The sequence below is a fragment of the Phodopus roborovskii genome, unplaced genomic scaffold (genome assembly GCF_943737965.1).
Source record: "Phodopus roborovskii unplaced genomic scaffold, PHOROB, whole genome shotgun sequence".
Lineage (NCBI taxonomy): Eukaryota > Metazoa > Chordata > Mammalia > Rodentia > Cricetidae > Phodopus > Phodopus roborovskii.
In genome coordinates, this window is record NW_026126407.1 from 50,624,723 (window position 1) to 50,641,342 (window position 16,620).

At 40.1% G+C, this 16,620-nt stretch overlaps 1 protein-coding gene across 2 annotated transcripts in view; it reads right to left on the minus strand.

Moving 5' to 3' along the window:
* Crebbp (CREB binding protein) overlaps window positions 1-16,620 on the minus strand; it is a 121,391-nt gene that overhangs the window by 34,698 nt on the left and 70,073 nt on the right. Inside the window, exons 4-10 of one of the 2 annotated variants that reach the window (XM_051181313.1) lie at window positions 11,803-12,043; window positions 10,433-10,546; window positions 4,097-4,339; window positions 2,645-2,747; window positions 1,959-2,105; window positions 1,203-1,320; window positions 402-573 (exon numbers count right to left, since the gene is read on the minus strand). In XM_051181313.1, coding sequence (XP_051037270.1) covers window positions 402-573; window positions 1,203-1,320; window positions 1,959-2,105; window positions 2,645-2,747; window positions 4,097-4,339; window positions 10,433-10,546; window positions 11,803-12,043 — 1,138 coding nt within the window. The remainder of the gene's footprint in view (window positions 1-401; window positions 574-1,202; window positions 1,321-1,958; window positions 2,106-2,644; window positions 2,748-4,096; window positions 4,340-10,432; window positions 10,547-11,802; window positions 12,044-16,620) is intronic. The other variant, XM_051181314.1, reaches the window with a different exon arrangement.

Genomic DNA, 16,620 nt, shown 5'->3' on the forward strand with positions numbered 1-16,620 from the left:
GCATCTCAAAGTTTGAGGCCAGCCTGGTCTATAGAGTGAGTTCTAAGACAGTCATGGCTACATAGGGCAAACCTGTCTCTCAACAACATCAACAACAAAATACAACCAAACAAATTTAAAAGAGAAAAGAAAAGAAAGGAAGAAAGAAAGAAAGAAAGAAAGAAAAAAAAAAAAAAAAAAAACAAGAAAACCAAAAACAAAACAAAGAAAACTTCTAATGAAGGAAGTTCAATCTCTTCATGGAAGGCTCAATGTCCTCACAGGACACTGCCATACAGAAAGCTTCCAAAGCACAGACTTTTGGAGAACATAATTGTACATTCTTAAGAAATATACCCCAAAGACTGAAGGAAAACTAAGCAGGCAGGCTAAGAGCTAGTAAAAAGAAATACAGTCCTTACTTGGAGGTCTCACAGACTGGGTTGGTGGGATCACAGGAGGCTGAGCCCCAGGAGCTGGCAAAGCTGGCTGGTTACCCAAGATGCCTTGCTTATGTAAACGTGACCTCCGTTTTTCTTCTAGTTCTTTTTGTATTTTATAGATTTTCTCTGCTAATAAATGATAGTACTCATCCTGAAAAGCAATAATATTCAATGTTAAGGAACTGAAAAAACTAAGAGCCAATCATTTATTTTTTATGTTCTAACTAGCAAATGAACTCTTTTCATTCATTCATTTATTTATTCACACATTCACATTTTGCTGCTGGGGATCAAACTCAGTGCCTAATCAGGCACTATATTGTTAAGCATATTTTAAGTGCATTAACAAAGGCTTAACACATCTAATAAACCAAAAACCATTCCCCACCCCCATATTCCTAATCATGTCAACATACCCTTTAATTACAACTTTATTGAACTAGTGACTTTACTAGACATGCCAAATCACAAATACTGTTATTTATTTTTTTCTGCACAATTTAGGTTTTTCTTGGGTATTCACTGATGCAGACAATAATAGAAGAATTCTAAAGAAAAGATGACCCAAGGATACACTTATTTTATGCATCCTCTGTCCTCCTATGACACTTGTGCTGCACAAAAGGGCTATACAGGAATCTCATCCTTACTGGGACATATCTGGTCAAGGTTCTCAAAGTAAGGAGTCTTCTAGACCACACGGATTATCCTAATTCTGGGTAACTAACTGGACAAGTATCATTTCCCACCTACAGACTCAACAACTGCTTCACAACCTACCCTGCTGTTAGCAGACTCATACATGTCCCCCTCCACTTTCTTAGCATAGGCAACCAGGTTCTCCATGCGGCGATCCTTCAGAGCTGCAGGGTCAGGAGTTGGGAAGATGGCTTGGACACTGAAAGGACAATATACTCTATCAACCTGCTTTTCAAGGTGGTCACAGGAGAACTCTCATTGCCTTGCACATGAACATGAGAAATACCTTTAATCTACACATCAATCACAAATATGTTATATCATTTTATGAAAGCTATGATTCCAAATCTCCATTTTGAAATTATTCATTATAAACAGATTAAAATAAAAAGAATCTATAGTTGATTCTCTTCAACTTAGGAGAGGAAACTTGAAACATTAACTTTCTGTATGTAAAATAAATTGGTGGCCATACCATACATATTCACCAGACCCAAATTTCCCCCCCCCAAGTTTTAGGGAACTCTATAACTAATCCCAAGTCACCGAACACACCTGAGCTCAAAGGCAAAGAGGACAGATAGGTAGGCTTCAGGTCACATCTCTATGATGCTCTCTGATGCCAACATACAATAGGGCTCAGAGTTTGGGAAACTCAGCCTTCTTAGGTCTCTTAACAGTGGGGATGGCTTTCTGAAAACAAGCATGGATCCTTTGCAGCTATAAACTGGGATTCAACATGCAAACGAAAAACAAAAATCAAATATCTATGCACCCACAATGATTCAACAATACCTCGGCCACAAAATGTGATTCTGATTGATGAGGGTTACATACAGTTTATGCACTAGATGGCTCCGCAGGTCCTGAGTCACATGTTCATGCCAGCCTTTTCGAACACCAGTGCTGGAAGGAGGTGCTGCAGTAGGTATCGTGCTAAGGCTTCCAATGTTACCAGAGTTTGAGCCATCATTCATCAATGGACTAGAGAGGGAAATAAGAACGCTTCATCCAGCTACTCAAGTAAATCAATCAAATGCACGCCACCTTCTTTGACAATATGAGACTTAAAATGTTTAAGAGAAACAATGTATGTCAACAAGAATTCAAACTGTTTAATTGGTTGTTTTATATTTATCATTTTTAAAAGGAAGAGAGGCTAGAGAGATGGCTCTGCTGTTAAGAGTACTTGTTTCTCCTTCAGAGGATCAGACTTCAGTTTCCAACACCCACATACCCACATCTATGGCTCACAACTGCTGGTCACTCTAGTTCCATGGAATACAACACCCTCTTCTGGCTCTTGTGGGCCAGTTTCTCTTTCTCTCTCTTTTCCTTCCCACCCCTCACCCTTTCTCTATCTTTAAAAAAAAAAGAGAGAGAAAGAGAAAAGGAAAAAATAGCATTCATTCCCACCTCCCCAGTGATTTCTCTGCCACATGCTGAGTTTTGTATAAATCCCACCCGTTCTTATAATAGCCTCTAGTTCTTCAGATACAAGCTATTGGAATCCTTAGTCTTACTTGGTGGCCCCCAGGGATGTTGGAAGAGCTGATTCTGAAATCAAGTTTGGTGGTTGCTGATCTGTTGTTATTCCTCCTGCTGGAATACTCATTGGGTTGTTTCCTTTAAAGACAAGTAAAGATGAAATCAATCCCTACACTATACACACTTCCAAGTTCCTATAATGGATAAGCAAGTGACTATAAAAATATGAAGGATACCAAGATATAGTAGGACTCTGGAAACTGTATTTTTTGTTCATGGTGACTAACTTCAAAAAATTCCACTGTCAACTTTTTCCCGTTTTTACTCGACAACTTAAATAAAATGTGTCTGGAGGTTGGCTAGTGTCCTAACAGTATTTACTTAGGAGAAAATGATCACTGTTCATTTGCAGTCCCTACTTTTCTATTTCATTAATATCAAATTCTCAACAACTACACTGACCTTCCTGGCACATACCTGTGTGTTGAGGGTTGTTCTTACATATCAGAAAGACAACCTAGAAAATCTAAGTTTACAGGAAAATTACAAAAAAAGTCAGTTTGCCTATAATCTTCATATTAAAGAAAAAGATGCAACTGAGAAAGATTAATAGGATTCCCCAAATTATACCATAAAAAAGAAGGGGAGTAGAGAGAATTTGGGTATTAGGGTTTCAACCCATTCTCCCTGCCATTATTAATTGATGATCGTTTAGGAGTTTTTCTAAAAAGTAACATAGAGGTGATTTTAATTAGTCTGGTCTCCGCCCCCTATTCTCTTGCTCTCCGCACTGCTGGATATCAAACTTTGGGCTTCATGCACACTAAAACACAAGTGCTCTACCACTGAGCTACCTCCCTATCCCTTTACTGGTCATTATTTACTTGTTTATTTTTGATAACTCACTAGTGCCACCAATCACAACTTCATTGACAGCACTACCCATTATTGTAAACACCCGTGGTTAAAAGAACAGAAGAACATGTTCAAAAAAACTAAACCAGGGCTTAACAAAAAATGTGATTATAAACAAATGTGTAAAGCTGACAAATGATGGGCTAGGGTGACCAGAGTGAAATACTGATCTATCCAACAACAGGTGATGACAGCTTCCAGCCTGATTCTACATGGTATTTTTCAATGATGGAAGAACGACAAACAAAAAGACATGGCAGGACTCTCTATAGTCCTTAAACAAATAAGTGGTGTACTTTAGAGTCTGCCCAGGTGAGATTCTCCATTCTGAGCCACAAGGATGACCTTCATAAATTGTCAAGACAAAGTGGTATACCCAGAAAATGTAGTTCTTTTTTTACAATCTTGTAGCATCTTTCCGGCAAAAATACATCTTAGGTTTTCTCTAGAAAATTGTTAATCCAAAGCAATGAATCTGAAGTCAAAACACCAACTGAAGAAATTGGGTTCCAGCAAGCATTGTCATCTTTACATTGGATCTGGAGAAAGTTCTTGAGCACTCCTTGACTTACCTAGAGCATTGAGAGTCCTCATCTGCTGGTGGGCTGGAGGCTGCGCTGGTTGCTGGCCAGGAACCTGAGGCTGCAGCTGTGTCTGGGGCTGGTTCATGTAGGGGAGTCCTAGAGCAGCATAGGCCCGCTGCATGGAACTGGGGTCTATAGGATTTGGGTTACTTAAAGAAGTGGCATTCTGTTGCCCTGCGCCAACAGAACCAATTGTGTTTTGAATTCCACTAGCTGGAGATCCCAGGATGGCTAGAACAACAAACAGACAGACAAGCAAAGAAGGTAAGTAAAAGGGAGATGGCCCACAAAAGAACTGTGAATAACATGAGGCAAATACGTCTTTCAAAGACTAGGAATGTATGTAAAGCTTTAAAACTAGCAAGAAAATAAGTAGTGCTGAATTCATCTATTTTGTCTACCAAGAGTTAAGTAACAAAAATCTAAAGTAAATCCACTTTCTATGTTTAAAAGCAATAGAACATAAAAAAAAAAAAAAATTGAAGAGACCACTTAGTAAAAAATAGTATATATTAAAATCTAGAGACACCGAAAGAGTCAGTTACAAGGAGTGCCAAAATTATGATAAGGCAAAGTATGTCATTCTGAATGACTCAACAGCTACCTCTCAAGTGAAGGAAGGGGGTCTCCCTACAAGCTGTTGCCCCCACCTATCTTTTGGTGCTCACCTTGTAAACTGAAAATAGCAAAGGTGAGACCTGGTTGGCCAATTTTTATCTAGTAAATCTATGATGTGATCTAAATTACAAAATGACGTATCTCTAAACTCACTTGTGTAATGACAGAATTAGCAGCCTTTAAGACCTTTCATGTCTAGGAGAGCACCATGCTAGGCTAGGCTGTACTATACTTGATCTGGCTAAAATTAACAGATGGAATGGGGCATCAAGATTCCACATGAGCTTTAATATATCTAGGCGTTACCTTAGTATCCTGATATTCAGGACCTAAATGTGATTCATGTAGCTATCAGCTACCACAACCCAAGCCTGGAAGTAGTATGTAGAACGGCTGTCCCACCACAGGAAATTAAAAGGAAAAACCACTGCTTACATAAGGAACTCAACCTAAAGGACTTCAGATAAAATAACACATAACTTGTAATGTTTGTTTCTTGAATCACTTCAAGTCTAACCCATTTACCCACACAATCCATCCATTTGGTAAGTTTTCTATATGACATAAGTTTTCTGTCGCACTATTTATTCTTATCTTTAAGAGGCTCTTTCTTTTGTACAAAAGTTAGATCATGTAAGAAGTAAAATCATAAAAGTTTACAAAGTTGACATTTTATGACTTTTTGACATATGAAACATTCACAAAGCCTTTCTTTGAATTATACAACTAAAATGCTTATCGGAGCAACTTAAATGATTCAGTGGTTAACACATAGTCTATGTACTCCATGAGCTTTGACCTGATGGAAAAAACAAGAAAGATCTAATAATCACCCAACACACACCAACCACAGCTTGACACCTGCACCGGAGAAAATCTTGTTCACCTCATCCTTTCTAATCATCGCTGAAAGTTGGCACTCACTCTGTAAGACTTGGTCTACTCTTCACCTACTCCTGTCCACAGGCTTGGTGTACAAAGCAGGCTGAGTGGCAGAGTTTACTCTTCTCCTGCCACATAGTCACTGTGGATTGTTGTTCAGTAGCTCAGGCCAAGGCTGGGGCTGTCCTGAAGCACAGGTCTAAATCCCTGTGGGTTCAGGAGGAGAAGACAGGGTCTTTCTTGGAGAATATCTTTATCCTTCCCTACAGTTCTGATACAGACCTGGCCCAAGTAGGCATCCCAAGCAGCCAGAATCCAGATTTTAATGTACACAACAAGTACTGGGAAATTTGTTAAAAATATGGGCACTAATACAAGAAGCCTAGATAGGGCTTCTTTCCACAGTTTTTAACAAGCAACCTGGAAGGTTAGTCTGCTTAGTCAACTCTGAGTAACAGGAGACGTGGGTTCCAACATGGGGACTTGAGCACATGTCACACAGAATCCTACTAGAAGTCAGATGCCAGGACTGATGACTGAAAAGCTCTAATAACTGGTCAACTATTTCTGATAGTAAAACAGGAAAATCAAACAGGTACAAAAACAAACAATATGGGTTTCATTTCAAGAAACATCATGTTAGTGCCTTGGGTAATTCTCCAAAATTCTGACAGTAGAGACATAAATCATAGCAGTTTGAGAATACGGAAAGTGTACCTACCAAGTAGAGGGTACAGGTCAATATCTGTCAAAGTCATGTGTTCAGAAGGTAGAGCTTTGACATACCTTGTGCTAACTCCACAGAGTGAGCCTTGGCACAGCCTTATGGTAATTAGAAGTTTGCATAGCCCACTTGAGCTGCTGGTATCTCTTACACAGTGTTTAAGTCACTGTTCTATTGTGAAGAGACACCATGACCACAAGTACTCCCCAAAAAGAAAGAATTTAATTGGAGATTTGCTACTGGCAAGGAGCATGGTAGCACACATGCAAAAGTAGCTAAGAATTAGATCTGCAGGCAGCAGAGACACTGGGCTTGGCTCCAAACCTCAAAGCCCACTCCAGTGACACATACTTCCTCCTATAAGGCCATACCTACCACCAACAAAGCCACACATCCTAATCCTTTCAAATATTGCTAATCTCTGTTGACTAAGCATTCAAATACATGAGCTGATGGGGGCCATTCTTATTCAAACCAACCCAGTAAGGTTTATTCTCAGATAGGCTATATACTGTGCTGGGTCATTACTGCCATTGAGGATGTTATTCCATTGTTTGTTTGTTTGTTGTTTTGTTTTTTTAATTTCGTGTGCACTGATGTATTGCCTGCATGTATGTCTGTATCAGGGAGTCAGATACCCTGGGACGGAAGTTACAGTTGTAAACTGCTATGTGGGTGCTGCGGATTAAACTTGGATCTTCTGGAAAAGCAGCCAAAGCTCTTAACCATTGAGCCATCTCCCTGGCCCCCATTGTAATTTTGTTAATCCTGGGTTCCATGAGCACCACTCTTCTCTATGAAGTAGTCTAAGCATAATCTCCCCATAAGAACTACACAGAGTATTTCAAGCTTATATTTGGTCCATTAAGAGAGACCATTACCAGTTTTTAAAAATATGACTGACCAGTTAACACACACACACAAAGAAAACTCAGAAAAGTTACTTCCCTAAAATAAAGTTAAGAATGAAACCAAAGCTCATTAATCATTGCATTAATATCAAGAAAGCACAAATAAACTCAACAATGGTGGATTTTTTTCTTATGTTTGGTAATGTTTATTTTTCTGAGAGGGCATGGGCTAAAAAAAATATAGTCTAACATGGCCCAGAATTTATATTCCTCCTGCCTCAGCTTCCAGAATACTCGAATGCCCAACCACACTAATTTTAATATGTATATTTCAGTCTCTAGAACTCAACCTGAAGCTACTAAAGGGCTGGGTTCACATTTTTTCTGTAGTTCCAAAACTAGGATCCAAACACCTTTTTTTTTTTTTTTTTTCCTTTTGGTTTTTTGAGACAGGGTTTCTGTGCATTGCTTTGGAGTCTCTCCTGGAACTTGCTCTGTAGACCAGGCTGGCCTTGAACACACAGAGCTCCGCCTGCCTCTGCCTCCCAAATGCTGGGATCAAAGGATTGTGCCACCAACTCCAATCCGAATACAATTTTTCTAAAGAAGAAAGGATATTGCTAAAACATTCTCACCGATGACATGAAACAAACAATTCTATACACTCACACCTCCAAGTATAGAGCCAAGAGACTACACTTAAAATTGAAATATAATTTAAAAAGCACTTGGGCTAGAGATATGGCTCAGTAGGAAAGAGCTTGCTGCTCAATTATGAGGAGCTGAGTTCAGATCTCCAACATTCACATAAAAAAAGCCAGCTGTGGTGGTGCTGTTTGCCCCGTAACCCCAATGCTGAAGAGGCAAAGACAGACAGATTCCATGGGCTCACTGGATAATCAATCTAGCCAAAACTGTGAGATCCAGGTTCATGAGAGACTATCTCAAAACAAACAGACCAAGGAAGAGGAAGAGAGAGAGAGAGAGAGAGAGATTGAGAATGAGATTACAGGAAGACACCAGATGACCTCTGGTATCAGAAGGCTCATATATAATCAAAAGCACCTGCAGACACATGGGTACACAAACACACAATAAATAAAAATTTAAACAACAATTAATTTTTTACAAAGTACCTTCAGCCCCCCACATTAAAAATACCAAAGTCTTGTGCAGAGACTATCTCAAGTCTCCCTGTAACTTTTTATCATCAATCCCCTGGAAAAAACTCCCGTTATGACTAGCAAAAAACACTGTGGTTTACCACTTGAGAAAGCATGCAATGAATCAATTTTCACACTTAAGACAGTTATAAGATGTTAAGAAAAACAAACCACACATTTCTTTTCTCTCCTTCTTAAATAAAAACCACATTAAGTATTTCTTAAAAGAGGAAATCACAAAGGACAAAGGTTTATAATTTTCATACCAGTATGTACATATTCAGCTTAAAAGAGCCCATACAACTCACACCACTAAATTAAAAGTTAAGAATGAAATCTGAGCTCATTATTCGTGGAAATAATATCATAGAAGTACAAACTCAACAATGAATTTTGGCACATCCAGAGTCTTTTTTTTTTTTTAAAGGGAGACAACCCCAAACCCCAAAGTACAAGGAATTTCACCACTACCGGGGAGTAGGGGGGTGGGAGTGGGGGGGGGTGAGAGAGGAGAAGGTTTTCAGTAAGCTGAAGGAAAAACAAACTTTATTTCACTATATGTTATTCTAAATATATAGGATAAGACCCAGAGGTCCAGAACTTCATTTTCTAAGAGATGTCAAAGAAAATTATGCATTAAAAATTCAAGAGTTAGGAAGATGGCTCTGTGGCTAAAAAGCATGTGTCATGCAAGTGTGAGGACCTGCATTCAAATTCCCAGAGCCCATGTACACACATAGAATCCCAGTGCTCTCATGGCAAAATGGAAAGTGGTAGAAGAAGAATACCTAGACTCTTACAGGTCAGCTAGCTTGCAGAGCACACACAAACAACAGAGACCTTGTCTCAAAACAAACTCAAAGTTTAAGAACCAACATCCAAGGTTGTTCTCTGACCTGTATTACAAGCAGTGGTCAGTGCCCACACTCACACCCACCCCACCAAAGAACAATTTAACTGATTCAAAGAAGCTTAATTATGGTGCCTCAGCAGGGGAAGATGCTAATAAGTCCCACCTCACCGCCCCCCCCACCGGCCCAATCTTTTTTTTCAATGACGCATGCTGTGCAGTGTGAGTCAGCTTACAGGAAGGAAAGTAGGATTCATAAGAGAGCAAGCAGACAGCAATGGCACCCCACTCCATAGCACTCTTAGAGTGATGTGCAGTCTACAGCCAGCCCCAAAGCAGGACATGTTCACCAAGAAGGGGAACCTGTGAGGATGTTCAAGAAGATGCTCTAAGTGAGGAACACTTAGAACGTCAGGGAGTAGAAATGGTGAAAGATGAGAAAGACTGTGCCATCCTGAAAGATGACTAGAGAAGGGTATACCTCCAACTAGATGATGACATGAACACAAGGGCATTTGCTGGATGGATTTCCAAAGGGGGAACATATCCAAAGACCACAATTTATCCTCTGAAATGACAGCAAAAAGTCTTGAAACTTCCAAATGCACTGATGTCCATAAAGAGCAGGGACCCAAGGACCACATGCAGTAAAGAGCAACCAGTAAAGAACTGGTCACATCAAGGACTACACAGATGATTCAGAAGACAACAAAATGATGGGGATGAGCAGGATATGCCAACCATGAGGCTGAGATTCACAGTCTAAAGCTCAATATATTGTTACACCAGCTGGTAAGGAAACTGCATAAGCAAACCTTTACCACGTTCTTAACAATGATACAACCGAAAAGGGTCTTCACAAAAAAGGTACCCCTCTATTGCCCCTATAGTGTCACTGTCATTGTAAGTGACCTGACATTCAAATCTTCATACTAAGTACTTGTCAGAAAATAATAAATCTTCCTGACAGCTATTTGATGAAAGTGACATTGTTGTTTTGTTTTGCACTCCTTCGAGTGCATGTGTGCAGGTTGGTGGAGATTAATGAAAGCCCAGCATGGCCATGGCTATCACAAAGTTCACTGGAAGCCCATCTACCCTTTGAGCTCAGCTGCACCTACTTCACCCAGCATGGTGTGCTGATGACCCTTGCCCACTACCTACCTACTCTCAGTGTTCTCTTAAGAACAGTTTCTATTCTCATCTCCAAGCTTCTCTGCCCCCGTGCTCACTTACTTTGTTGGTTTCGCTTGTCACTGGCATTTTTCAAAGGGAGGCAAACAGGACAGTCATGTCGTGTGCAGTTCTTCCAATGAGAGATGATTTGTCGTGAAGATGCACAATGGGCAACTATGACCAGAAAAACAACGAGATGTTATTTTTCTATCCAAATCGTCACACTTCAATTACACCTAAATTATAATGCCAGATTCCATAAAAAAAAATGGTAACAAGTGTAACCATAATACAATACAGGCAGTCCTTAACTTACAAACAGGCTGTCCAAAAGTTTGTAAGTTGACTGTCAGTAATTCCAGCCAAAAACTTCCCATAGAAGCAATGTTATGAATGATGGGTGATTAAGGTTCTGCCCCACAAAACAGAACAAAAGCAACCAACCTCTGAGATACTGAGCACCTACAATGAAAGGCAGAACAGAGTTCTACAACAACACTATTAAAAATAAAAACATTAAATTATACTTAAGGATGATACCACCTAAGACTGAAGAAACACAGAGATACCAATGAGAAGTCTGTAGAAATTCTGAAAGGAATCCAGGGGACTTTGTAAAGTACTCAGAGATAGTAATAGACCCTGAATATTTCCAGTCTTCATTTTCTGAAGTCTAACCTTCCCCTGTTCTGTGTTTCCATCATGATCAGGGTTATTCCAGCGATTCACAATGGCAACCCTGGATAGAGGGAGAACCAGAGAGCTATTTTCCCCAAGGTTTATGAACACAAGAAGCAAGAGAAGAAAGATTACAAGAAAGCGCAGCTGTTAACAGGAAACACTTCCTTCAGTTAAACTAAGGTGCATGGTGATAAATAAGTAGAAAAAAGAAAAAAAAAAGGAGAGCACAAGATGCATGTGGCTGATATCCCCCTCTCTAGGGATGATGACTTGGGTGTCATCAAAGCAGCCTCATCAAGACAGAGGGGAGAGGAGAAAGGCAGTGGGCTACTGATAGTTGAATCCATGAAACAACCACAAGACGGATGCTGTGGGTGCAAGGAAAGTTGTGTGCCTGCCTGTATGTATTACTGTCCCAGATAACCACAACACAGACATTAACAAGGAGTACTCAAGAAGTGACAGAGAAGTCCTTTGAGAAAGGAAGAAGAAAAGAACAAATTCAGGGCACAGCCTCATGCAGGAGTAGCTCAGAGCATCAGACCACCGAAACCCCTGCCTCCTCAGCAGGTGAACTTTTCAGGGACAGTTAACTGTCAGATGTGGGGGCTATGGGAACAATATACTCTGGGTCATACCAAAAGAAGGCCAGCACTTTTGCCATGCAGGCTTCCAACCACCAAAGCTGGTGAAAATAAAGGGAAACTGCATCCTAACAACAGCCAGTAGGTTCAGAAAAGGGCACTTACCTTGACAGGCTTTCCCAGCCTGACAATGTGTCATGTGATTCAAAACATTTTTCATGGTTCGACAGTGTGGGAGAGAGCAGGCCCGCACTTCTCCATTAGCTTGCTCTCGTCTCTGACATTTGTGGGCATGAAGCAGTAGAACCAGCTGCTGCTGTATCAGTTTGCGCTTTTCAGGGTCTGCTGTGGGGCCTGTTGCAATTGCTTGTGTGGGTACAATTCCCACTGATGTTTGCAACTGGGACTAAAATAAAGCAAAATAACAAAATATCTTATTAAGTTTTTAGAGTTTTGGTTCACCCTAATTATTAGAAAAGCTCATGAACAACATGGCCAAAAGAACTGGGAGAGTTTTCTTTAAATCCACCAAAAACTTTGAGAAGATCCCAAACCCAAAAATCACGTTAAGTCAGATGTAAAGCTGATTCAAGTTCACTTGAATACAATTAACATCCAATGACAACAACAACAAAAATGGCACCTGCTCTGAACTGCAGCACATAAACGTGACCCATCCCACCAGATGCACAATCAGTGGAAAGCCATGTGTCAGCTGATCCACAGGATGCTGCTGCTTACCTAGGTCCCAAGAAGCAAAATGTTGGCAATTTCATATGGTTCAACCTAATGAAAAAGACTGCCCTGGTGAACTGCACATGGCTAAGGATCAGAGCTGCCCAATGTTTGGTGGGGGTGTCTCTGTGCCACCCTGCATTGTTTACATTTCATTGTAGCACACTCAAGAGGATAATACATGCAGTTTAATTTCACTGTGGTCATTGCCTTTAAAAAGGCATGATAAACTTACAGGAAACACAACATCTAGTATGTTTTTAATGCTTCCTTAAGAAAGACATATTTTGTCATTCATTAAAATTTCCTCTCAGAACATTTTCTTTTTCTGATTTTTTGAGACAGGTTTCTCTGTGTAGCCTTGGTTGTCATGGAACTCACACAGTAGACCAGGCTAACCTTGAACTCAAGAGATCCTCTGCCTCTTGAGTGCTTCGATTTAAGGTGTGTGCACCATGCATAATATTTTTTCCCAAAAAAATATTTGGCAATCTGCTACAAACTACAGAAACTAAGTTGATTTGTTTTCTTCTGTCTAAAACAAGTCTGCCTGGCAGGCATAACTCTTAACTATAGGTAAAATGGAAAAAAGAGACCTATATGGTCTTTTAAAAAAAAAATTATAAATACTCTTCTCACACACACACACACACACACTCTTACCAAAAAAGAGAAATCTTATGTCTATAACATACACTGTACCACCCACATATAAAGACTTCTGATTTTTTTTGAATACTCTGATATCCCCAATGTGAGTCACTAGTTTATCTTCTCTATTTTATTTTATTTTTGGTTTTTCAAGACAGGGTTTCTCTTTGTAGCTTTGGAGCCTATCCTGGCACTTGCTCTGTAGTGTAGACCAGACTACCCTAGAACTCACAGAGATTTGCAAGCCTCTGCCTTCTGAGTGCTGGGATCAAACGTGTACAGAACCAATGCCCAGCTTTCTGTATTTTTTTTTTTTTTTTTTAAAGAATCATTGGAACTGCTGGGATGGCTCACTGGTAAAGGTACTTGTTGGTACAGTACCAACCTGGTGAGAAGAGAGAACCAACATACAAGTTGTCCTTACCTCCTCCACATACACAAACATTTAAAAAAAAAAAAAAAGTTTAATTCGGTTTATTTATTTTACATGTGAGTTTCTTGCCTGCACATATGTCTGCACCGTGTATGCATACTTGGTGTCTACAAAGGTCAGAAGAGTACATCGAGTTGTGAACTACTGTGTGGTGCCGGGAATCAAATCTGCATCCTCTGCAAGAGTAACAAGTGCTCTTAACATCCAACTCATCTCTCCAGTTCCAATTAGGAAAAAAAAAAAAAAACTAACAATTAGAAGGAAACACTTATAAAAATATGAAGTGGATATGTGTTCACATGTGTATATAGTGTATAGAAGATAGCTGTTTTCCACCTTATCTAATGAAACACCATTTTTCACTGAAACCAAGCCATGGTTTCAGATAGAATGCCTGGCCAGTGAGCTCCTGCGGTGGTCCTGTATACTCAGTACCATCAGCACTGACTGACTGGGGCTAAACATGGCTTTTTAAAGATGTGGGTCCTTGGGACCTAAACACAAGTACACATGTAGGTACTTTACTGAACCACCTTCCCAGCACTGGCTGTTTCAATTTTTACAAAGTTTCCAGGAACTGAGGGGTAGATTTAATTGCTTCTCCCAGATTGGCATTTATTTAATGAGCAACAGAGGGCTTCAGGTGGGCCTAGAATCAGTCAGAAACATTCTTCAGAGTCTCTTTCAGCTTACACATCTAGTCTATATTGTCCAGACAAGTACCAAGAATAAAGCAAAGGTGCTGAGACAGGACTGTCCCTTTAAAGCACAAAGCAGGCTCTTTGTGGGGGGGAAGAGATCTATCTTATGGACAAGTACCTAAGTTCAAATTCTAGCGTCCTGGGTAGGAGAACCAAGTTCCAAAAGTTGTCTTCTGACCTCCACACATGCATCATACGATAACATGAACACACCTGAATGTAACTGCACCCACACAAACAATAAAATTTTAAAAAAATATGGCAAAAACTAAGTGTTTCTAAAAAAATAATTCACATTTTATACAATTTTCACAATAGCTTAGAAAAATTTGAAAAATACCTAAAAATGGGGTGTGGTGCAACTAATGAAATGGCCTGGCAGTCAATAGCGCACGTTCTTCTAAAGGATGGAAAGGGGGGTTTAAGTCCTAGCACCCACATGACTGCTCATAACAATCTAGCTCCAATCCTAGAGTGTGAGTACGTGTGTGTGTGTGTGCGCGCGCGCGAGCGCGCATAAACAGTTAAAACACTCATCTTTCAAAAATAAAGGGGAGCTGGGTGTGGTGATACATGCTTTTAATCCCAGCACTCAAGAGGCAGAGACTGGCAGAAGTCTTGTGAGTTTAAGGACGGCCTGGTCTACAGAACAAGTTCCAGGACAGCCAGAAATATAGCAAAACCCTGTCCCAAAAAGAAAGAGGGGAAACTATGTTGTCACATACTGAGAATATTCTAGCTAATTTTTTCCTTTTACTTATGTGCACATAAATGCAATGCCTGTGGAGTCCAGAGGAGGGTGTTAGATCCTTGGAGCTGGAGTTACAAGAGGTTGTGCACTGCCATGTGGGAGCTGAGAACTAAACTGCAAGTGTGTGTTCTTCAGTGTTGAGCCATCTCTTTTGCCTCTATCTACAGACTTTTTAAAATTGGGAAGCACATGGTAGCTTAAAATAAAGGAGAGTCCAAGCAGAGGGTGGGAGGACTTTTGATTCCTATGTTCCCCACAATTCAAAACTTAGCCACACATGGGATAAAGTAGGTTTTTTAAGGGGGTAGATTAAATTGGGGGGAGAGTACTTTCTAATATTGAAATAAATCCTTCTTCATCTTCATCTGAGCATAGTGGCATACATCTGTAATCCCAGTGTTCAGCAGGCTGAGGCAAGAGGATTCCAGTAAGGTCAAGGTCTGCCTGGGTTACAATGTTCCAGAGTAGCTTGAACAGCAAAGTAAGACACTGGAAACACCACGCTACATTTAAAGTACTGGCAGCTGTAGCAGCTCACTGTAATTCTTTCCTCAGAAAGCAGAGACAAGAGACCCTCAGTGCAAACTGGCTAAAATTACAAGCCATATCGACAGGCTAGGATTTGATGACTGAATGACTCTGCCTCAAAAAGGACAAAGCAGAGAGAGCTCAAAGATATCAGCCTCAGTTTTCCATGGACATGAGCACAGAAATACATACATATGTGAACACGGGTACACCCCACACAAACGCATACATAAAAACATGTGCACACAGGGGAACACCTATGCCCTGCTCCAAATGATGTGACAGACTTGGAAGATTCCCTCATAGAAGGCTCCCTGGGGAGCAGAAAGGGGATGACCTAGGGCAGGAAGGGAGGGAGAGGGAACTGGGATTGACATTTAAACACGATTTTTTTTTCTAATTCAAATTTTTAAAAAAGTGCATATACACACACATACACACACACACACACACACACACACACACAGACATACACACAAAAAGAGGAAAAATAAAGTAACACAAAAATAACTTTACAAAAATGCCAACCAAATTGGGAAGTGGTGACCATCTTTACTCCTAGCACTTGTGAACAGAGGTAGGTGGTAGGTGGATCTCTGTGAGTTTGAGTTCACCCTGATCTACATAGTGAGTTCCAGAGACCATTAGGAGGGTAAGTAGGGGATAGAAATCAAAGCCACAGAGTATAGTTTTCAACCCATCAAGGTCTATAAATGAGAGAGTACAGATTCCAAACAACAGCAGAGTTTCCGTAGAGGAGAAGAGTACATGGGAAACTGGAAAAACCTACGATGATGGGAAAATGGCAGTTCTCAACAGAATAAACAGTGCATTATTCGGTAAGTGCACTCCTGGGCACATATCAAAGATAATTAAAAGGACATGTTCATGCAAAAACATGTTATTAAAAAAAAGTTCATAGGAGTATTATTTATAACAGTCAGAAGCACATGCAACCCAAGTGTTAATCAAGGGAAGAATAAAATGTGGTATTTTCAAACTGGAATATTTTTCTCACCATTAAAAAATGATGCAGGCTACAATATAAAGTTTGAAAATCTTAACTCAGTGAAAGAAGTCTGGCGCACACGCGCGCGCTCGCACACACACACACACACACACAAAATGACTTCATATGTTTTATGTTCATGAATGAATAGGAAAAAGAACATAGATCTAGGATT